This window comes from Spermophilus citellus (genome assembly GCF_964194105.1).
Source record: "Spermophilus citellus genome assembly, chromosome: 12".
Lineage (NCBI taxonomy): Eukaryota > Metazoa > Chordata > Mammalia > Rodentia > Sciuridae > Spermophilus > Spermophilus citellus.
The window spans coordinates 130,826,372-130,850,607 of NC_138198.1; the positions used below are offsets into that span (position 1 = coordinate 130,826,372).

The following is a 24,236-nucleotide window of genomic DNA, read 5'->3' on the forward strand; positions in this document are numbered from 1 at the left end:
AGTTTCTTAAGATTGTCATGAACTGTCTGAAGTTACTAGGAGAAATGAGTGCAGATCCTATTGGGGTCAGGACAGTGTTCTGCAACATGCTGCTCAGGCAGGAGGTGAATCACAGGAGTTGTCACTTGGGGTGACAATTCACTCATACTGCTGGGTCTGATGAGAGCCAGATGTAGTCACTGCACACAGTGGGCAGCTGCTTTGAGGTACGAGGGGTCATTTCCTCTGAAGGAAGGAACCCATAACTTCACATGACTGCATCTCATTACCATTAGATGCAAACCTGACGCGCCAGTTCAGAGACAGTTCATACAGCCAGGTATGCTTGTGGTATGCAGGACAGAGTGTTACAAGCTCCATCCAACTCTCAGCTTTATACCAGTTCGTCCATAGCATTGTTTGAGAAAGCAGAAAGATGTTGTGGCCGTTGCCATTCCATTTAGTTGTCTAACTTGCTCTGTGTTCAGAAGCAAAGAACACGAATTATTCAGGGTGTAGCAAAGTCATGCCACAGATGAAGTGAGGTAAAGTAAAAAGAAGTGGTTGGGTTTTAAGTTATAGCAACTACCTTGGTATGCTCAACAACCTAGAAATCCCAAAGCACTTTACATTCCTAAGACAGAAAAGTAGCTCAGCTGTGTAAGACACAGACAACCACTCTTCTTACCCTAGCAATTTCTTTTAGCTTACAAAATAACAGGTGTCAATAATCCCTGTGTCAGCATCTAGTTTTCTTTTTGGCCCATAATTACGTAACATCCTTCATCTTAAAGGTTCATCCTCAAACTGGTGGAAACAACCCCAGTTCAACCCCACCGAGAAGAGCCCAGTCTTCAACTCCCAAAGTCAGGAAGAGTGTCAGCAGTCGAGTCCACGAGGCAGTGAAAGCCATCGCCCTATGCCACAACGTGACCCCCGTGTATGAGTCCCAGGCTGGTGTCACTGGGGAGACTGAGTCTGCCGAGGCAGACCAAGACTTCAGTGACGAGAACCGCACCTACCAGGCATCCAGCCCGGACGAGGTGAGTTGCGCTCCTTAGAAACTCTTGCTTCAGGAAGTAGTTTTTCATGGTGCAGAGCCCTCTGACCTCTGTGCGCTGGCTCTCTCTGGCATGGGGAGCAAGGACTGCGTCCCAGCCTCCATAACTGCTCCGTCTGCAAAGGTGAGAACCGTCTGCCCAGTCTAGTGCATGCACTCCTCGGTCCTAAACTGTTCCTACCTCCCAAGGTAGCTGAGGATTAATTACAGGAAATAACATGAGAAAAACATGAGTTTTGAGTTTTATAAACTAACTTGTGACAAAGGCAGATCTACATAAAGCTGTTGAAACTTGGGACTGTTATACACTCTGTCATCCAGTTTTTTTCCTCATCTCCAAATGAATCATCAGACTTACATATTAAATATCCAGGTATTTTGTCAGAATTTAGATACAGTGTATCTATAAGAGAACTGGTGCTGGGCGTGGTGGCTGACGCCTATGATTCAGTGATTCGGGAGATTGAGACAGGAGGATTGCATGTTCAAGACCAGCCTCCCAGCAACTTGACAGGACCTTGAATAGAAATAAAAAGGACTGGGGATGTAGCTCAGTGACAAAACACCCCTGGATTTAATGCCCAGTATTAAAAAAGATAGAAAATTAGTATCTAAATAATTTCAAAATTTAAGAGACATGGTAAAAATTTTAAATAAGGTAAATTAAACCTTTCTCCCTTTACATCATTCTTAATAATTTTTAGAGTGGTAGGATTCATTACTAAATTTTTTTAATACCTCTGCGGTCTTAGCATATTTTATGTACAGCTTGGTATATACTCTGTGCCCTCGAGGAACTCGAGATGGAATAGTCAGACCAGCTGTGGAATCAGGGTAAATAAACTGCTGCATCAGGGACCTTGTCAAACTGGGTCACATATGTGAGTAATTGGAGGGAAAATGCCTGTAATCAAAGTGAAAAGAGGAACTCAGACCCGTATTCTCAAGAGAGAGGGCTGTTGGTTCTGGCGAGCAGGTTTATTGCAGAGGAGAAGTCTCTGCTCTGTAAAGCATTTTAGTCCAGAAGCAAGGTGTGCCTCTCACCCACCCTCACAGCGCTGGGCTGTCAAGTGTGGAGGTATCACAGGTCTCACCAGTCCCTTTCTAGATCATATCCAAGAAAAATGAGAACATGTGTACATCCAGCCACTTGAACACATGTGTTCGCAGAATTGTAGCCAACAGGTGGAAACAGCCTCAACTGTAAGTGGAGGGGCAGAAGGTGGTCTGCCCACACAGCAGAGGAGCAGCCAGTCCTGGAAAGAATGCTGCAGCACGGAACCTGGGGAATGTACGTTCAATCACAGGAGGCCACATGGCCTGCGATTCCATGTATACAAAACGTCAGAACAAGGAGGGTGCCGGGAAACAGCCAGGGAGTGATGGCAACAGGTCGGGACATCTTTTTAGGGAGAGAAAATGTTCTAAAACTGACGGTTGTGATGAGCGCACAGCTCTGTGCATGTACAGAACCCAATAAGTTTGAATGGTGCTGCGGTGTACAGACTGCGGCCTCACAAAGCCACAAATGAGAAGCTTCAGAGTGAGTAGACAGGCCACACAGATAGGAGGAAAGGGCACTGACCCCAGGGCTGCTGCACAGCTAGCCAGCAGACCTGAAGGAGTGTGGGGCACAGGGCATCGAGGACAGAGAGGCCTGAGAGCACACAGGTCCCCGGCAGTTTACACTGCCGAGGAGAGCAGAACCTTGCCCAGAGGGGTGACAGCAGGTGAGCACAAGGAGGGTGGTACGTGTGCCACAGAGTGCAGCACTTGACCCGTATGTCTATTTTGCCAGTGACGGTCACACAGGAGATACAGCTTGAGAAACTTGTCAGGAAAGGGTCCTCATGAACAACCAGAACAAGTTCCCCACCCCAGGAAGATGGGAATGAGCAGATGTTTGTGCGCAGAGAATGGAGAGGGAGCCCCACTCCTTCCCGGTGAGGAGGGCCCCACCAGGGGTAGGACGTCACCCAGAATCAGGTCTCCCTTATCTCCTGTAGGCTCTGGAAACAGAAGGGTTCTACTTGTTTGGGTTAGAAGAAAACAGTGCCATCATTTCCTTTCTGTGTCTCTCCTGGGGCAGGATGGGGTTTCATGTCAGCAGAGTTCTCAATTCTGTCTGGATGCAGACAGGTGGGTGCCTAGGCTTTTCCCTTAGTAAATCATCTTTTAACACATACACACTAGCACCTGACTCCACCAGCACCAGTTGTTCTTGAGAGGTGTGGGGCTGGCAGCTGTCCAGAGATGAGGAGAGCTGTGTCCTGCAGATCGTTCTCTGAGCTTGCCGTCAGGTTGAAGACTGATGCTGATATGAGATAAACGGGTGGTCGTGAAGACGTGCCACCCTCTTCTGGTGTTCTAAGGTTCTCCAGTACTTCTGGAGGTAGTGGCTCTTGGTGGTTCCTCCTGAAGTTGGTCTGTGGGATTTAAGACATATGGCCCCAGTTGCCTTTATCTGGCACATAATGATAAGGAGTAGTGAAATGAAAGCCTAAGTGTACCAGCAGATTTGTGATACTTCACAAAGCGAACATCACTGCAGTCTTTGAAACAAGCCACAGCACTGGAAGTTCAACAGGAGCTGATTCCTGAAGTGTGGCAAGGCACATCCAAAGTTGAGAAGGCGTTTGTCCTCGTGGTACATAATGAAACTGGCGAGGAACCGGGTCTTTCTTCTCAGAGGACACTGACACAATCTGCGATAACTGGAGTTTGTTGAACTATTGGGATTTCCCAGAGGCTCCAGAGTGGAAAGAGGGGAAGCTGGGTATGGAACTGAGCACCATTCCTTGCTCCTGCTTTCACTGCAATGACTCTTCTCAGCCCTGCAGCTGATGGCCCAGTGTTCAGGTCCCCTCTGCCACAGCCCCCCTTGTCTCCTGAGTCATGTCGATCAGTGAATCCGCCCAGTCTCTGGTAGCTGTTTCAGGACAACTTGTGGGATCATGTGTGTCAAGGTCTGTTGTTCAGTGGTAGGGACTTAGGAGAACACCATGTCTCCACAACCAGGAGCAGAGTGGGGACCCAGAACTGACAGGACTCACCAAGTGCCATCTTCTTGGCTGAGGGCCACCAGGTGCCACCTTCTTGGCAAAGGCTTTGAGGCAGAAGTTATAACTGCCTTTTGAAGGGAAGAAAGCCTTTTCCTGTGAAGACAGGGCTGAGTGCTTTCACTGCAGCGACTTTTCTCTGTATGTGCTGTTGCCGAGCGACTGGAGGTTCTCACTCGCATGATCCCACGTTGGCAAAGAGCTACTTCCTGGCTGTAGCGTCGGGCACTGGGGCCGGAGACCTTCCAAGGAACATGTCATTGAAGATTTTAAAATACTGCACTGTGGGGGCTGGGGTTGTGGCTCAGTGGTAAAGTACTCGCCTAGCACGTGCGAGGTGCTGGGTTCAAGCCTCAGCACCACATAAAAATAAATAAATAAAACAAAGGTATTATGTCCAACTACAACTTAAAAAAAAAAACTGCACTGTGGGTTTACCTTATTTCCTGCCAAAAGTACGAATTTTGTTAAAAGTGTGCGGGGACTTTTTTTTAAGTTTTTACATATCATAATACCTTTTAAACCTTAACCTAGGAATTTGCAATAGAGGTTTCATTGATTCAAAAATTACTAAAAATTTAGAGAAGTTATAACATGGAAATTATTAATCTTATATGTAACTTTTTTGACCTGTTTGGAAATTGGACAGTTATTGAAAGTTGCAGAACATTAAGTAATTTTTTTAAATCCCTGATATATATTTTAAATCTGAAAATGAAAACAGTAAACTTCATCATAATTTTTAAAGAGCTGTATTGATGCAATGTTTGCAAATCCCCAAAGCCTCAGGAAAATAATCTAAATGGTTCATTATTTAGCTTATTGAACTTTGCTGCAGTTAGGTTGACGGATGATAGCAATGTTTCCCAATCACCCAAGTACCGTTTTAAAAGCATTTTTTATTGAATAAAGTGCTTAGAATATTGCACCCTGGAGCTTTATTTAGGGAAATGGTTCGATTGATGTTTTCTGTTTAACCTCAGCTTTGACCTATCACAACATATATGGTTAATAAGCTGCAGCATCATTTAAGAGACCTGACTAGTTCCATGCATTCCTTATCAACGCCACACTCTTACAGCCCTCTTGGTTACGGTGCCAGTGTCATCCAGAGAAAGAGTGTCCTTTGTTAGGCAAAATGCCCTGGTGTCTGAGTCTCTGGCTGCCACCATTCGCTGTTCTTCACAGCGTGTGCAGCCTTGCTTCCCATTTTCCTAGTAGCAGAAAGGATCTGTTATCTTACCTACACATGCACACAGATGGATTTTTATTAAACAAGTAATGGGGTTCTGGAGGAATTCATCATAAGTGCAAAGGTCCTTGCTTGCAGTGGTGTGAGTACCGGGATGCTGGAGGTGTGCAGAGAGTGGCGCTGGTGTCTGTGTGGACAGCCTTGTGGTGTTCAGGACGGGAGGCTGCTTATGCCCTGCCCATTGTTTCTTATGATAAGGGATCAATATTTCATTTTCTCTATGAGAGCAGAAGGTTCTGCTTCCTGTCGTTTGTCTCTCTCCAGGCTCAGCATAGCCCCAGCCAAGAGATGTCAAGTGCTCCCTGGAAATTCCTTCCTGATTTACAGCTAGTCCCTCTGGTTGGCACACCCATCCCGTGCAGTTGCAATAAGCCTGTGTGGAGTACATACATGTCTTATGTGATCATGAAGGACTTTAGCTCCAGTCCTCCAAGGACCGGGGCCTAGTAGGACAGACCTGCAGAGACTCTGCTGCTCTGGTCCAAGCAGGTTGGCTGTGGATTTTAATGTCCGCCTGGCTCTATAGCACCCTTTCCCCACTGTGGCTCCATGTCCTCCCAGCAGTAAGTTCTGCGTTTAAATATTATGCCAAAATGTGGCTATCGTTGCCTTGCTTCAGCACTGATGTGCAAGAATCAGCTAGAATTAATGACAAACCACAAGTGGGTTACTTAAAAATAGAGGAACATTACGTCCTAATAGCATTGCTTTTGGATTTACAGAAGTCAGTGCTAATATATGGGGCGTGCTGTATTTTTTAATTCATTTTATTGTGTGTGCCCATTGAAGCAAGACTAATTGTGGTGTCTGTCAATATATTTGTGAGGCGCAAATCACTGTCAGTGGCACAAAGCCTTCACTCTGCGACCTTCAGGACCAGTGGAGAGTAAATACTACGTGGCCTGTCTGTGAATATCGATCAGCAGCTTTTCCAGATGATCAGATTGCATTTTAAGTTAATAATCCTATTAAATTAGAACAACGATTGTGATAACCACAATCAAAAATGATGAGTTGTCAGTGATTAAATTATGATTTATAAAGTACATAGTAAAAATGTATTCTCAGAGCAGAGCTGGCAGCCACATGTATATAATTGCTAATATGATAAGGGAAATTCTGCTAGGCTTTTCAAGAATAATTGCACAGAAGGTTCTGGATAATGGAATTACAGAGGAAAATTGATAAAATCTTGCTCCGTGTTTTACTTCCTCCGTGTGATGTGACTCTTGGGTGTACCTTTCTTCACTGCTTGCTCAGTGTGACTGACTGTGGAAACACAGAGCTGGGCCCAGCTGCCCAGTGGCCTGTGGAGAAGGAGACAGCTCAGGCTCTTACATGAGAAGGTTATTTATTTATTTATTTATTTATTTATTTATTTATTTATTTTTTGGTACCAGGGATTGAACTCAGGGGCACTCAACCACTGGGCCACATCCCCAGCCCTGTTTGGTAATTTATTTAGAGACAGGATCTCACTGAGTTGCTTAGGGTCTTGCTAAGTTGTTGAGGCTGGCTTTGAACTCACCATCCTCCTGCCTCAGCCTCCTGAGCTGCTGGGATTACAGGTGTGTGCCATCGCACCCAGCAAGGCTTTTTTCACACATTTTAGTTATTGGTTTACCTTTGTATTATTATCAGTGATCACATAATGTTTCAGAAACTTCTAAAATCTCAGTAATCAGAGAAATAGCACTTGAAATACAGTAAGCCTCAATGTTCTCAGCTGTTATTTTATGTTTCAGAGAATAATATCCCAGGGATTATGTCCTGTTATGTCAGGCAGCAGTGAATTCCATTCTAATATAGATGTACTTGATGACTGTTTGATAAGCCACTCTCCCAGTGTTTTGAGTACTTAACAACATTGTCTAAACAGATAAGCCAAGTAACAGGGCTAGAACCTCAGTCTCACCAGAAAGCCATGCTTGAGTACAAGACAGGCTTGGCCACTGTGTGTCCAGTGGGGTGGCCTCTGGCATCCCTGACATCACCCAGACAAAAGGCAAAGGGGCCAGGGTTGTGGCACAGTGACAGGAGTGCTTGCCTAGCATGACTGGGTCCTGAGTTCTATTCCCAGTACCACCCAAAAAGGAGCAGGGAGTGGGGACGGGGATGTTCACTCTCAGCTCCCAAATGCAAGGGCTGTGCTGACTGGAAGAATAAGCAGCCAGAGGCCTTCTGAGCCAGACCTGGAAGTTGCCACACACTCCTGTGTGTATCCTGTTAAAAGACACCACACGCAGTGTGCAGTCTGGCCAGGCACAGAGAAGGGTGACCTAAGCAGAGCCTGTGAAGAGGGCTGCTGTCCAGAGGCCCTGATGGAAAGCTCTCAGCAAGCACCAAGGGGCGTCCAGGGCGAGGGGTAGCCAGGGAGGCTCCAGTTCCTCTGCATGGGAATGTTTTGCAGTCCACCAAGAAAGGGGAACATTTGACTTTGCATCCAACCAGTGATAGGGAGAAAAAAAAAGACAAGAACAAAGAGAAAAACAGCAAGTGACATTGAGAAAGCAGCTGTTCAGAAGCTAGTTCTTTGACAGGCTGATGAAATTGGAAAATCGTTGGTAAAAATGGCAGGTGAGGGCTGGGTTGTGGTTCAGTGGCAGAGCACTTGCTTCACACGTTGTGAGGCCCTGGGTTTATCCTCAGCATTACATAAAAATAAGTAAACAAAATAAAAATATTGTTAAAAGATAACTAAAAATTTGAAAAATGTGTTTTAAAAAATGGCAAGTGAAACAAACCTGAATGCAAAAATCTCAGTAGAATAACTAGTCCTAGAAAAATATGAATTAGCAAATTTGGGTCTAAAGAAACCTGAAGAGACCAGAGAAAAATTTCAGAAAAACATCAAAACAGCTTTAGAACCAACAGTTTTATATAGGTCAATGGTTTTGAGCCACAAATAAGTGCTACACTGTAAACAACTTTCTGGAGCAAGAAGTTTCCAGAGCCATCCAGCTCATCCTAGGAAGCCACCTTCATCCTAACCCTGAAGTCTTACCAAGATTGTGTGTGTGTGTGTGTGTGTGTGTGTGTAAGTGTAATTATATATACATTACTAGAAAGAAATTTACAGATGACTCTTATGAATAGAGGTAGAAATCCTAAAAGACAATATTGAGTTAAATCTTAAGGTATATTAAATGAATAATATGTTATGGCCAAGTAGCGAGTATAAGAAGGATTCGGTGGTTAATACAACTTTACAAATCAGGTCATTGGAGACTCCAGAAAAAAATATTTATGTTAAAATTCAGTAAATATTTTTGATCAAAACAAAACTAGCTCAGAAATATCTGATGGTAGTAAATTCAAACCAGAAAGGCACTTTGCTCACATGGCTTGTGAAGGCAGTTCCCCCAGCATGCTCCAGAGGTGCCCCACAAGCATTTCTGCTACAGTGAACACAAGACAAGCTCATCTGTGATCTCCAGTGCCACTGAGCACCGCAGGAGGGTCCTTGGTCTGCATTCCGTGCTAGAAGGGTCCCTAGTACCAGGAGGACTACTGGGAGGAGCACTGGGCCAGCCTTGGTGGCCTTACCCCCTACCTCGGGAGGTAGCTCATGAGCCAGAGTGAACAGAGGGCATGTTCCCATGTGTTGCTGATGGCACATCTTCCCCAAAGCTCCCCAGTGCTCACTGAAATGCCCTAAGGTACCTCAGATCCCATTTCTACTACAGCAGTTCTATTTTAATTCTAAACCTTCCTACAAGGACACTCTAGGCCATATGGCTTTAGTAGTGAATTCTGCCACATTAATGGGGAAATAAGACCCATTCTATACAAACTCTTCTGAAACATAAAGGGGAAAGGACACTTCTCAGGTAATTTTATGCCGCCATTGTTAAACTGATATCAAAATCAGATGAAGGTAGTAGAAAAAAGACTGCAGTACCACTTGGGACACAGGTACAAACATCTGTCACCAAATATAAGCAGGTCATATCCAACAGCATGGTTCTGTAGTCGCATCAAACACAAATCATGGGTGAGGGTCACACCATCTGAAACAAAAAACCTCTCTGTGCATTAGGAGAGAAGGAGAAATCTTCAGCTTCATGAGGAACGTCTGTGAAAAGCCCTGTGGTCAGCATGACAGTGGAGGAAAACAGGATTTCTTTAAATGCGCAGAGCAAGGCAAAGATGTCCTCTCACACCAACCAGTCTGCATTGTATGCAAGCTCCTGGCCAGAGCAGCAGGAGGAAAGGAGAAGTTCAAGGTGTACCACTTGGAGCAGAGCAATGAGTCTACCCTTCTTCGTAGATGATGTGATCATCTGCATAGAAAATCCCAAAGACTGCAAAAGTTACTTAGATCTAAAAATGAATTTACCGAGAGTATACATTATGATGTCCACATACAAAAATAAGTTGTATTTTTACATACTAGCTGTGAGCAACTAAAAACTGGATGCTCAAGGAGTTGAACACAGAAAGGCCGCCTTTTAAAGAGTGCTCAAAACAACTGGACAGCCATATGCCAAAACAGCTTCCACCCATGCCTCTTGCCAACTATAGCAGTTACTTTAAGTGGGACATTGAAAGGAAAGCGAGGAACTGGGAGATAGGCAAGCAAGAAATGAAAGACCAGGCTGAGATACACACGAGAGTTTGTCAGAGCTGACGAATAAAGACTGTCTCTCCATAGCTGGAGAGAGGCAAAGCAGGCTTGAGTCCTGGGACTTTTATGGGGCAGGCTCAGGGATTAGAGCCAGGTGAGTCCTAATGCTGGAGGTTGTAGGTGGGGTTGGTCTGAGGGAGTGGAGGGCCTTTCTCAGAAAAGCCCTTGGGCAGGAAAGCAAAACTTTTTCTTAAGATAGCCATCCAGATGCTAAGCAAGGACTTACCTTAAACTCAGATTAAAACCTAAAGGACTAAAGTTTACAGAAGCAAACTAGGACAGATGTTTGTAGCCTTAAGCTAGTTAGACAATGATTTCTCAGGACACAGAAAGCACAGATAACAAAAGGAAAAATTGATTAATTCAATTTCAGAATAAAAATCTTACATTCTTCAAAAGACATTTTTAAGAAAATGAAGACAAGCCACGAACTTGTAGAAATCGTTTGCAAAATACGTATATCTGTCAAAGACTGGTAAACAAAGCACATGAATTTCAACTCAATTAAAAAAAAAACTGTTTAACCTTGGCAAGAGACTTGAACAACTATATCACCAAAGAGATAGGGCTATAGGCCACAAAAACACTGCATGTGGGATGTAATACAGAGAAGTATTAGGGTGCCCAGAGAGATCTGTATGTGTGGGGGTGAGCCTGCCACTGTCCCCGTCAGAAGACACTTGGCCTCTGCTCCTTGGAGAAGCGGCTGGTTCTAGGACTGGGTTACAAGTGACAAGGTGAACTTTGAGAATCTGGTAGTGCCAGAAAATAAAGAAAGGCTCCAAATATGAAGCAGTTGACAAAACCCCACCACCTTGCTGAGATTATGTCCAGTGGACACTGGAGCCAACTGAAGAAGCTCCCAGTGGCTGGAGCTGGGACAACTTAAGTATCAAAGTAGGAAAAGCATTATTGGATTAGAACCCAAAGTATAGAATTCGTGTGAATGAGTCCTCACTGGTGTGAATAAATGACTGTAAATAAACTGAACTGAACGCATAGATCTCCCGCTGCAGAGGAATTCCTGTGCAGAAGAGGGGAGCATAGTTCCCCACTCTTTCGGTCGAAGAGAACAGTGTTGAACAGGGGAAATAAAAGTCACTTTCAGTGGAGACAGCTACAGACACACCTAGCCAGGTGATCTAGAGCCAACACCAGCAGCTGCGTCATCCTGGATCAGATCTGAAGAGATGTTCTTGTTAGTTGAGGAGCAGGCTGAACAAATGTTAGCTGCAGGGTGGTCTGAACCCTCAACCCCACTCAAGACTGAACCTTCAACCCACATCTGACCCTTCCCCCTGAAGGCAGAAGATGACACCCTTAGCAACTACTTATGATCCAATCACTGTACGCCAACAAGTCAGCTTGCCAGACCCAAAGACCCCATTAGATTTTGGGTATAAAAACTCTCTCCTCCTGCCCCCTCCCCCTTGCATGCATGTTCTCTCTCTCTCTTGCGCTTTGCTCGATTCTCTCTCTCTCTCCCCCCTCCCCCTCTTTCTTCTCTCTCTCTCTCTTTCTCTCTCCCCCTCCTCCTCTTTCTTCTCTCTCTCTCTCCCCGTCCCCCTCTTTTTTCTCTCTCTTTCTCTCTCCCCCTCCCCCTCTTTCTTCTCTCTCTCCCGTCCCCCTCTTTCTTCTCTCTCGCGCTTTGCCCAATCCCTCTCTTTCTTCTCTCTTTCCCTGTTCTCTTTCTCTCTCTCTCTCTTCCTTCCCTATTAGTCAGGCACTGCTGCAGTAAAGATCTCTTGGTCTCTCTGAGTGTCATGGTCACTTCCTTTCACTTCTGGGGTCTTCCTCCCCATTTTACACATAACCCAGGCTAACCCTGAGGATACATCAACAGACTCACATTGAGGGATATTTTACGGAAGAACATTCAACCAGTTCTTTAGAACTGTCACATCATCATCCAGCACAGTCCCGCAATCCCAGCAGCTCAGAGCCTCAGGTAGGAGGATTGCAAGTAATTTAGCAAGGCCCTAGGTAAATTAGTGAGATTCTGCCTTAAAAAATAAAAGGGCACACAAAAACAACTTTGACGTCATCAAAATACAAGGAAAATTTGAGAAATTTTCTAAGAAAAATGGATCCTGGATGGAATGCTGGAACAGAAAGAGGAGTTGTGTGAAAACTGTTGCCAAAAGCTTGGTCCTTGTCCAATGCCAATCTAATAACAAGGACATGATTTTGAGAAAAAGGAAAAAGAAGGTTTATTGCCTTGCTAGCAATGGAGAAACACGGGGACTCCTGTCCCAGAGGCTGTGATTCTGCCCATCAGCAGGAACAAGGGGCTTTTAAAGAGGTGACTCAAAGGCTACATTCCACATGCTCTCTGTTGGAGTTGTAATTTCACTTGTTAATTTGGGAGATTGTCATTTTTGAGAGCTTCTGGTGCTGTCCCCAAGGTCTGGATTACTTGTTCCTGTGGTGGGTGTGTGCTCAAGGACAGGTAACTCTGCCTAGGATGGGGAAGAAAGGTAATCCTGTTTCCCCTGAGATTAGGGATGGGGAGAGATTAAGGAGAAGCAGGAAAAGAGGAAGAGAAAGAAATATGTCCATTTTAAAAGGGTTGTTGAACTGGGGTTGTGGCTCAGTGGTAGAGCACTTGCCTGGCATGTGTGAGACCCTAGGTTTGATCCTCAGGACCACATATAAATTTTAAAAAATAAAGTAAAAAGATCCTAGGCAACTAAAAAATATATTTTAAAATTTTTAAAAAGTAAATAGAGCAGCAAGGACTATATTCAAAACATAAATTTGACCACTGTTACAAAACTGAGGCCATCTGAGCAAACTATGGTTTTTAAGTTTTAAAAAATATAACCTGCTCTTTGCTCAGATCTTACTGATAACTTGAGAACACACTGATGTGTCCACCCTGAAAAAAAAAAAAAAACTACCAAATAAATGTTAAGAATTTTTCTAAAGCTCTCGGTCCTTTTTTGTAATGATTTCACAGTAACGGCTGAAGCAGTTTTTCTCTTCCTGCTATTCCATCTTGTCATTGTGTAATGTAAGACTGTAGTGTAATTGCACATGTGGCATGATTTCAGACCTTACAAGGTCATTTGGTGACATTTCCTTAGCAGGGCTAGGAGCACAGTCCAGGATTGTGTCTTCTTTTACTTTTGTCCTCTGAAATGGGAATAATGTTAAGATGGAGCACACAGATTTCATCACCATTCCATTGGTTACCGGTGACCAGTCCTGCTCCCTCACATGTTGAAGGTGTAGCCTTAGAGGAATACGCCAAGGCAAGCACATAAAGCAGGATTCATTTAAAAGGGGGTAACAAGTTACCTTCTCCCCAAGAGGGAGAAGGGGCCATAGCTGGTGTCCTGGTGTACCAAGAAGCGAGGCCTTCTGTCTTCTTTCCATGTCCTAGGCTTGCTGTGTTCTCCTGCTCTTCTTCCCCTTAGCTCTTCTTCCTGACTAGGCCCAGGAAAAGCTGGGTGGGATAGCCCAAAGGTGGGAAACTGGTGGGCTGAAGGGGAAATTGCTGGATGGAGCAGCCCTGGACACGTTGCTTTAGAAATGTACGTGTAGTTTATTATCAATTATTTATTTATCACAATGCTAGTGATTGAGGCCAGGGGCCTCATGTACACTGGGCGAGGGCTGTACCACTAAGCCACATCTCCAGTCCCAAAAGTTTGTGAATTTTAATCACTTAAATTCTCGGAATAGAATCAAACTGTCTGTGCCATTGACATTTTCTTTGCTTTTGTTTCTGTATTTAACATCACAGGATGTAGTTTATTTCTCAGAGTCTTCTAAGAAAGACACCACTGATATATTCACATACATAGAATTCTAGAAGGCTTCTCACTCCTCAACTCCCCATTAACTCTATGCCAGTCCCAGCGCAGCAGACCTGCTAGAGCTGGCCTAGGATGTGGCATCTAAGCCTGCCTGACTTCCACAAGGAAGCCAGGCCTGTGTGATGCTGAAGGCGGGCATGAATTCATAGCAGCAGCTTTGAAGGTATCCCTGGTCCTCCTCTGAGGTTACTTTATATGCTTAATCCAGAAGTATTTTTTTATTATTATTAGTTGTTCAAAACATTACAAAGCTCTTGACATATCATATTTCATACATTTGATTCAAGCAGATTATGAACTCCCATTTTTACCCGGTATACATATTGCAGATTCACATTGGTTACGCATCCACTTTTTTACATGCTGCCATTTACTTTTCTGCCCAACACCAAGCCAGTTAAATTAGGATAGTAATTAATGCATCTCTCTTGTGAAAAACTTGAATGCTTTTTTTTCTTTTTTTTTCTGGTTGGCATTATATAGAGTTAATCCTCAAGATGATTGCTGATTAAAGACATTTGGATGGAACACTGCGCTAGGTGTAGGATTTTTCTTATAAGCTGCTAACTCAAAGGGGTGTGAAACCAAGCGTAAACTAAACAATAAACAGATGTAGTTGCCAAATATAGAATTCTTGGGTCTGACTTCAGTGGGGCACCCAGAGATGATAGGGTGTCTGTGGAAAGGTACAATTTATAGGTCACAACATAATGGGAACCTTTCACTGTGCAAATTGAAAATTAACCTTGGGAGTATTGGTCATTTGCAGTTTCTGAAGAAGTCGTACCATCTCATTTCAGGTGTGCTCTCCTCCCTCCTGGCAGAGTCGGTTCTGTTGTCATCCTTGTGGTTTTTTTCAAAACTGTAATTTGGAATGTGTTGCTGATGTGCTCAATTACAGTACTGGATCATCACAGATGATTTCAGCCTCTTGGTACATTTCAGTCTCTTAGTAACACCCTGGAGGCTCAGAGTAGAGTTCCGATTCCAGTTCCTGTCCTCTCGGCACTGGTGATGGGCCAGTTGGCATTTAGCACAGCCTTAGCCAGCAGGGGACACCAGTGCCGAGAGGACAGGCACATGTTGCTGCCGCTGTACCGCACACTTCCTGTACCCAAAACCTAGGGTACAGAAAGCCATCTGATGTTCTCAAGGGCACACATTCCTGCAGCCCAGCCAAGTCCTGCAAGTAGGAGTTTCTAGCCCTTGCATCCCTGCCCCCGGGAGATGATGGCCTCCTGGCTACTGTGACCTGCGGGCTTTGTCACTGCCTGCATAGAGGGTAAGCCCTTCACCACCGGCTCGCAGGACTTGAGAACTTGTGGTTTTCCACAGCATTTGAGAAGCATTAAGCATGCCATCTGTTACTGTTTGTATGATTTCTCTTCTGGGAAGAGTACACAGAGCTCTTACTGAGATCATCAAAATGGACAAAATTTGCTGATTTCACTTATTTTCCACAAAAGGGAGAAGTATCTGTTACATATGGAGAGCGGGGAGCTTGGAGCTAATAAGGTGAAGTTCCAGTCCTCTCAGAGCAGCCTGCTGTCAGTAGGCAGCACTTCAGTGTGACTCAACTTGCCCAGAATACACCAGGAGGCCGGGTCCGGGCTTCATGTCCTGTCCTGCCTCCTTGGGCTTCACATTCCAGCCTGTTGAGTACCCTCTCCACATCCAAGAGCCACCACCTGTGTAAGGACATGGATATTAAGCAGATCAGGTCAAGGTTATATTCTTTCCTGCTAGGAGCCACAAGCAGATAAATGATGCATGGCACCTTTGCTTGTAAAGTGACGCCAGCTAGCCACTGAGATGATATGATTATGTTAAGATTTACATTCATATGCAAATTGGGCTCCTGCTGTTCACCTTGGCCTGCTACCGGACTCAAGTTACGGGACTCCTGGAGAGTTCCCATTGGTTGGGGAAGGATAGTAGGAGGAAATTCCGGGGGGAGGTTGGGGGGGGGGGCCTGGTTCCGGGGGAACGCGCGGTTCCGGCAGACGCCCGCGTGGGAGGACCGGGTTTGGCTTGCCGGCGCCTACGGAGTATTGGCGGCTTTTTCAAAATAAAGTTTTGTTCCTGCTTGAGTGGCTCGTGATTCTGTGCCCAGCCAAGACTGCGGCACTTTCCCAGAGTTTAACTCTCAGGCCAGTACTAGGGCTACAGCCGATGCACCCAGGTGTCCTGGCCTTACATGCAGGTTATTAAAGAGACATAATGCTTCTCTCTTAAGTAAAAAAGCTGATTACTTAATTTCATTGTGTTGCTCTTAACAAAATAATAATATTCTGTGCAGTTAAATCTCCTTACTTGGCTTTCTAATATCAGCTAAGTGATGATTTTTATTACTTTAAACATAATATTTTTCTAAACAGTTCAGGCCGAGAAAGAATTCAGACACTGCATGGCCATTGCTGTTGCAGAAAGCAGGTCCTTGAGTTGTGCTCAGCAACTCAGGTTTCGGCATGGACCAGAGAGGAGTGCAGCAGATGAGGCCTTGGAGCCACACCCCCAAGCCCTGTGGTTCCAGGAGGCAGCCCTGGTGATGCAGGCGTGGGTGGTGTGTAGTGGGTTAACGCCCTCCTTGTATCTAGGGCAGGACTAGTATTCTACTTGGGAACAGCAACTGGTACCCCAAATCATGTTCTGTTTTCTGAAGAACTCAGATGGAGAAAGGCTGTTTGGTTCCCCATCCCTTGCCTTTTTTAGAGAAATATATTTTTGACTTTGTAACTGAAATAAAAATATTAGGCCGTTATAATTTCACTCTCAATTGTGAATTTCTAGAATTATTCTATTCCATTTACCATAGGCTAACTCCACTATGTAAACTTTTTTTTAAAATATCAGAATATTATAAGAGGTAGTTTTATCTCTGCTCCAGCAACTACATTCAATTTATAACTAGTAATTTTAAAATGCATTCATTTTTATGTATCTTTATTATCCTACAACAATAGGATACCAACCCTATGGTAACCTTATCCAGTTTGTTCCCTTAGGAGACCCTAAGCAGTGTTCAGGAAGTGAGTGTTGGCCCAGTGAAGCGGTGGATAGCCCAGGGAGAGCAGAGGAGCTTCCTCCCACTGCCTGGGACAGACGTTTGGCACCCTAGTCTTCGGCTATGCTCCTACACTCTGCCCCAAGCCGTCAGCAGTCCTGGGAAGTGCTCGATTGCTTTTGCCCACTGTCCCTCACTCTCCCTGCCCTATGCCGCACACACTCCCAGCACTGAAAGCATCCCATCTCTGGAAATCTTACTGGAAGTATCCTGCAGTTGGGTTTGTGGCAAGTTATTAGAAAACCTGATTTTAAAAATTATTTCCTGATCTGTCCAAGAGAACATATCAAGTGGGACGTGTGAGCAAGGGTTGAGTACACAGCTCGGTGCTCTGAACATCCACTGAGCATTCTGCTGGTGTTGGTCTCTTGTCCTCCTGAACCTGGCCACCGTACACTCAAGGCACCAAGATTATAGGGATGCAGGCATTGCCTGCTCCAGAATCCTAACCTGAGCAGTCAGCCTCGGAACCAGAGCTGCTAAGAATTTTTCCACAGCCTCACCAGATATTAAGATTCAATTGACAACATCCTGAACACAGCCAGAATTTTAAATGTCCCTGAGATGACTTACGTCTCAAAATCCAAAATGAGATCCTAACAGCATAGGTGGCAGTGAGACTTGAAAGCAGGGGTGAGCTCACCCTGCCTCTGAGAGACTTGAGCCCCGAGGGACCCGCCCAGTCAGGCCCTGGGAGCTGTGACATTGCTGGCCAGTGACAAGGCTGTGCCTTCAGAGCAAAGGTGAAGGGTGCCCAACCTTGGGAAGCTGCAGAGCACAGAGCTGGTCTTGTGGGCATGTTGTGACAGTCTCCAACCCTGGCAGCATGTTCATCACAGAGGGTGTTCCTGTTGGGTAACATTCTCTCAGCTACTGCCAAGCTTGGTGTGCCATTAACTGACCTGCTATCCCGTGATAAGGCTCCTCAGAAAGATATTCTTTTCCAGAAAATGCTTGATTGTCATAAAATACTTAACATACATTATTAACTTTAGAAAATATCTTCTTATGAGTTTTTAATTTTAATAAGTTATTAAAAGTAACTCTAAGTAAGAATAAGTAAGAGCAGCTCCTATTGTTTAGTACCTACACACACCAAAGACTCAGCTTACATTTCTTCAGCCTTAGGACAGCTTGCAGAAGCATATTTCCACCTGGCAGAGCTGGAATTGAACTGGTGAGGTGAAGAGACTATGCTGCGGAGCTACTGGCTGGCCTGATCAGACTCAGAGCCCAGGCTGCCCTCTACAGGCCTGATCTGCAGGCTCCGGCTTTTCGTCCCCTTCAGGTCGGAAGATATTCCACGTAGACACTTTCATGTAGTTGGTCAGACACCAGTTTCTCTCTCATGTTGGAAAAAAATAGGGATAAACAAAATTCAGATTACTTGCTTCCTTCTAGGGTTTAAACATGACTAGCTGTAGGGAGCTCATCGACACAGAGTACAAAAGGAAGCCTTTATGGTGCATAATGGACCATGTTACACAGCAGGCCACATTGCTTATTGCTCACCTGTATGTAATATGGCACAGAAATGAAAAGTTCTAGACACTGCAGTTTTTCTGCCTTCATGTGTCTGGGGACACTTTGCATGCAAGGTACCATATCCTCTGGGCACAGCGTCCCCAAGGCAGTCAGACCTCACACTGTGGTCTCTTCAGGTCGCACTGGTGCGGTGGACAGAAAGTGTCGGGCTCACTCTGGTCAGCAGGGACCTCACCTCCATGCAGCTGAAGACGCCTGGCGGCCAGGTCCTGACCTACTGCATCCTGCAGGTGTTCCCCTTCACCTCGGAGAGCAAGCGGATGGGCATCATCGTCAGGGTAAGCTGCCGCTTGTGCTGGGCCCAGAGATACTTCAGTGTGCTTGGTGTGGACAGCTTGAGCGGTTCCTTTTTTAATCTTTTAAAGCAGATACAAAATCCTCCCTCTCCACAAAAAAGGTTAAAGTTAAGTACGTATTCGCTTTGTGCTTGTTATGGTTTTTTTTAAAAATAAAACAAAATCTAAACTAATAATTTATGAGTGAGACACCAGAGTGGCCATAATGACATAAAATACCTGGTGATGTGAAACATCTGTTCCTAACACTGCTAAGGGAGAATAAGTAAAAGATGTTACTAATTTTCAAAATCAGCTAGTTGTTTTGTGTTTAACAAAAGTAACGTAACAAAAAGTTTAACTTAATAATGATTTTTAACCATAAAGTTTTTATATGTACCTGTGTTCAGCTTTTCTTAGCAAATAACAATTAAAAATATTTGGAAGTTTGTTAAACAAGAAAGCATTTGATCAGACTTTGATGCTTACAGTATAGCCCAAGTCATTTATTCATTAACAGAATTTATTTCAAAAATTTCCTCCCAGCATCTCAAGTGTGCAGTGATTTTCCCAATTCTTACTGCATTGCATGTAAAGGCGCCTGTCACTTGGAAAGCAAGCAGCTTCCCACAGGGAAGGCATTCTTAAGAGTTGTTTTTTTGTTGTTGTTGTTGTTGTTTTTTTTTTTTTCCGGTGCATTTTCTATTAGACCAGCAGTTATTTGCAAGGAGCTAGATAGCCCAACAGTGTATTTTCACTCCATACAGGATGAGTCCACAGCAGAAATCACATTCTACATGAAGGGTGCTGACGTTGCTATGTCCTCCATCGTCCAGTACAATGACTGGCTGGAAGAGGAGGTAAGTAGGCCATGCTTGTCATTGTGCAGCCACACATGTTCGTGGAACTTAGGAAACATCAGATGACCAAAAAATTGTCTCCTCCCCACAGCTTGGGAGACACTGGTGTCATTGGAGTAGGTCAAGGTACAGAGATGTCAGACCAGGTCCTGGAAGGTTACCAGGGGTGTTGTCATTTCCCACCAAATTATTCTGAGTAGTCATGGTTCTCATACTGGTTAAGCAAAAAGGATAAGGCCCTCGTTAATTATGAGGCTTTCTATACAATTAACTATTGCTGTTTTGTTTGTGAAATCATGTGGATGTGCACAAGGAGCCCCTTATAGAGAATAATTTTATGTGTAATACTGAAAGTATAGAAAACATCATCAGTCATTCACTAGAGAGTTGTGAAATAGCACTGTGTGTTTAAACAAGGTTAGGCTTTAATATGACATCTAGTTAATATGCAAGGAGATTTTAATTCGAATTTTAGTATTATGCTAGTCAGTTCACTTAAAAGTAGAAAATAATGTACAAACACCAGTAAGCCTATATTAAATTGAATGAGAGTCTACAATGTGTTAAGTTTACATTTTAATTGATAGCTGGGTTTCTGAGTAAAGCCAGACCAGTTGTAACGGCAAGTACAGCCCTTTTCCCTGTTTACATGTTGTTCTGCTGCTCAGAGCTCTCCTGTCAGTGCAGTGACCACACCCAGTGTTTGCATGATATTGGCAATATGAATCAATATCTCCTTCAGGGCACTTTGATTTAATCAGGGACATGAATAAATTAAACTCCCTGAAGACCTAGTAAAATGCCATAAAAATTACTTTTGGTCATAATGATGTGCAATTAATTGTAAAATACTTGTTTAATTTATTTAGCTTTATGAGGTCAAATCAATAAATGTCTTGCAACAGACAGATAATGTCAGATTGTTTTTTTACAAAGATAACTTTATTAAAAATCCTATGTACATTTATTTTCTCAGCATTGTGCTTTGTTTCATAGATAAATCTTTTGACCCTTTGTGGTGTCTTTGCTGTAAACTGTTGTAATCAGAATCCTTTCAGTGTATTAAGAAACAAAGCAAAGCAATCACTCCAGGGGCCTGGGTTTGTGCTATGCTTTTTGTTGCAAGCAGAACCTGGAGTTGGCTTCTTGGCTGCAAACTTGTGTTCTCCAGTTGTGCAAGGAAAACACTCTACATTGATCATATTACAGAAAGCACCATTCTTCAAAATTGAAATATCAGAGTATTCACACATAATAACACACAGGAAAAAAATAATCTTCTGGATGAAGGGAGGTGTGGCAATGATGGGCCTCTTCCCTCTAAACACAGACCTGAATTAGATCCTGATGTGGTATCCCAGGAGAACAAGCTCAGCCCTCCTCTGTGGTACAGCAACAGTCCCCTCCCTCGTCTACATAGCCCAACCCTGGAAGTTGCTGAACTGGACACTGGGAAGGACATAGCTCATGAGTGTCTGAGTGGGTAGTATTAGACCCCAGGCTTCTTCCCCAGCCCTTCCTGCCACTGCAGCCTACAGATTTAATAGTGGGCATCAGATCCAATAAGCTGGATGAATTAAAAAGGTATTTTCAGAAAATCTGGATATTTTAATAATTTTTATTTGCCTATAGACAAACATCTCTTCATCAGATGCTATACCTGGCTTTATTGGAGGTAGACATCCCACCTACAGCTTCCTAAGAGATGGTAGGGGTGACAAGTGCCTGCCTGTGGCTTGGGGTCTGTGGTGTGCAGAGTTGGGTCTGAACTGTTAATCAGTACACCCCAGGAAGTTCAGGATCCCTGCCCATGCCTAGTTCTAAAGGCCCAAATCCCTAAGTCAGTTGTCTTCACTGCCTGACTGCCTATCACTCACTGTAGGTCTGTTACTGCTGTAGAGATGCAAGATACTTCCTGAACATGTGAATCATCACAGGGCTTGTGACAGCCTTCGTGGGGGGCGTGATTGCTCTCCTTTTCCCGCCATTCAGCTATAGCATTCTATAGCCCACCCAACTCACTGTAATTTTTTTAATTCATTTGCTGAGTACAAAAAAAATTGATATAATCCCTTGAATCTTATCATGTCATAATGGAATGAAATTAGAAATCAACAGAACCAAACCCTATAGAAACTATATAAACACATGGAGATTGAACAGTACTCTATTGGACGATGAAAAGATGATAGGAGAAATTTAAAAATTCTTAGACTCGGGGCTACAGTAGTGGCTCAGTGGTAGAGCGCTTGCCTGGCATGTGTGAGGCCCTGGGTTTGATCCTCAGCACCATGTATAAATAAATAAATAAAATAAAAGGTCCATTGACAACTAAAAAATATTTTTAAAAAAAAATTAAAAATAAATAAATAAAAATTCTTAGGCTCAAATGGGAATACTGATACAACATTTCAGATCCTCTGGGACACTATAAAGGCAATTTTAAGAGAAAAGTTTATAGCTATGAAAATCAGAAAGGTCCCAAATAACCTAAAAATGTGTCGCAAGGCCTTGAAAAAGAAGAACAAACCAATTCCAAAACCAGTAGAAGAAAGGAAATAATTAAGTTCAGAGCTGAAATCAATGAACTTGAGAATTAAAAAAAAAAAAGATACAAAGGATTGATGAAGCAAGGAGTTGTTTCTTTGAAAAGATAAACAAGATTCATAAGCCCTTATTCAAACTAACCAAAAGAAAAAGGGAGAAAAAAACAATTTAATAAAATTAGAGATGAAAAAGGAGAAATCACCACAGACATCTTAGGAATTCAGCAGAACATTAGGGACTATTTTGAAACCTTGTACTCCAATAAATTGAAAGACTAGAAGAAATGGATGCATATCTAGACAAATGTGATCTGCCAAAACTGAATCAAGAGGACATAGAAACCCTAAACCAGTAACTTGTAATAAGATAAAATCAGTAATAAAAAAAAAAATAACCTTCCAACAAAGAAAAGCCCAGGACAGTTGGATTCTCAGCTGCATTCTACCAAACCTTTAAAGAACTAATGCCAATACTCTCAAATTATTTCATGAAATAGAAAGGGATAGAACACTTCCATTCATTCTATGAAGCCGATATCACTCTCATACCAAAACCAGATAAAGACATTTCAAGGAAAGAAAATTACAGACCAATATCCCAGGTGAACTTAGATAACAAAAATACTTGATAAAATATTAGCAAATTGTGTTTAACAAAATAGCAAGAAGATTGTACATCCTGACCAAATTGGTTTTATTCCAGAGGTACAAGGATGTTTGAATATTTACAAGTCAATAAATGTAATTCATCACATAAATAGAATCAAGGACGGAATCACTTGGTCGTCTCAATAGATGCAACAAGACCTTTGACATAATTCAGCAACCAATCATGATGTAAAAACAAACAAAAAAACACCAAAGAAACTAGGAATAGAGGGAATATACCTCAACATCATAAAGGGTATATTAAAAAAACCAAAGCCAACTTCATAGAAAATGGGGAAAAACTGAAAGCATTTCCTTTAAAATCTGGAATAGTCTATTTAACGTAGTGCTAAAAATTCTAACCAGGTCAGTGTGGCAAGATGAGGAAATAATGGGGATAAAAACAGGAAAGGAAAAAGTAAAATTATCACTGTTTGCAGATTATATTTTTCTATACCTAGAAGATCCAAAAAAAAACTCCACAAAAGATTGCTATAACTAATAAAGTTGACAATGTAGCAGATTACAAAGTCAACATATGAAAATCAATAGTTAACAAATCTGCCAAAAAGTCAGTAAAACAATTGTATTCAAAGTTGCATTTAAGGGCTGGGGTTGTGGCTCAGTGGTAGAGCGCTTGCCTGGCGCATGGGAGGCACTGGGTTTAATCCCCAGCACCACATAAAAATAAATAAACAAAATAAAGGTATTGTGTCCATCTACAACTAAAGTAAGTAAATAAATAAACTAAAAAAAAAAAAATGCCTTAAAAAAAAAGAGAGAGAAAGAAGTTCCTAGGTATAAATCTAACCAAGGAGGTAAAAAGAACTCAACAATGGATACTATAGAATTCTGAAGAGAGAAGACACAGGATGGAAAGGCCTCCCATGTTCATGGATAGGCAGAATTAATATTGTTAAGATGGCCATGCCACCAAAAAGAATATACAGGTTTAGTGCAACCACCATCAAAAATACCAGTGACATTCTTAACAGAACGGGGGCGGGGGGGGGGGGGTGGGAGCCTAGAACTCATTCAGAAGAATGAAAGACCTTGAATAGCCAAAGCACTTTTACACTGAAAAAGCAGTGCTGGAGGCATCATAAATACTTGAATTCAAATTACACTGCAGAGAGAGCTATAGTAACAAATTCTACATGGTACTGACATAAAAACAGACACACAAACCAGTAGTACAGAATAGAAACCCACACATCTACAGTCATTTGATCCTTGACAAAGGTTCCAAAAACATACAGTGGAGTGCAGCCCTCTATGTGTCCCCTGGTGAGGAGGCCCCAGACCATCCCTGCACCCAGTCCTACTTCACACAGCAGGAAATGTGCGCTCCTTAGTCACCTGGGCTCTGCTCCAGAGCCTTCTCCCTGAGGAAGTGATTCCAGATGGTCGCACTCTCTCTGTTGCAGAGCCAGCCACCTTCTGTCCCACCTGTTCATAGATGCCTGCTTGCTGTCAGTGTCCTCGTAGTGCAGGCATCTT

At 43.3% G+C, this 24,236-nt stretch overlaps 1 protein-coding gene across 4 annotated transcripts in view; it reads left to right on the forward strand.

Moving 5' to 3' along the window:
- The window catches only part of ATP9B (ATPase phospholipid transporting 9B (putative)), a 273,460-nt gene that overhangs the window by 221,510 nt on the left and 27,714 nt on the right, over positions 1 to 24,236 (forward strand). For all 4 annotated transcript variants that reach the window (XR_014018324.1, XM_081263198.1, XM_081263199.1 and 1 more), the window contains 3 exons: positions 774 to 1,022; positions 18,524 to 18,685; positions 19,450 to 19,542. Coding sequence is in view for 3 of the 4 variants with exons in the window: in XM_081263198.1 (XP_081119324.1) it covers positions 774 to 1,022; positions 18,524 to 18,685; positions 19,450 to 19,542 (504 nt within the window). In the remaining variant the exon portion in view is untranslated. The remainder of the gene's footprint in view (positions 1 to 773; positions 1,023 to 18,523; positions 18,686 to 19,449; positions 19,543 to 24,236) is intronic.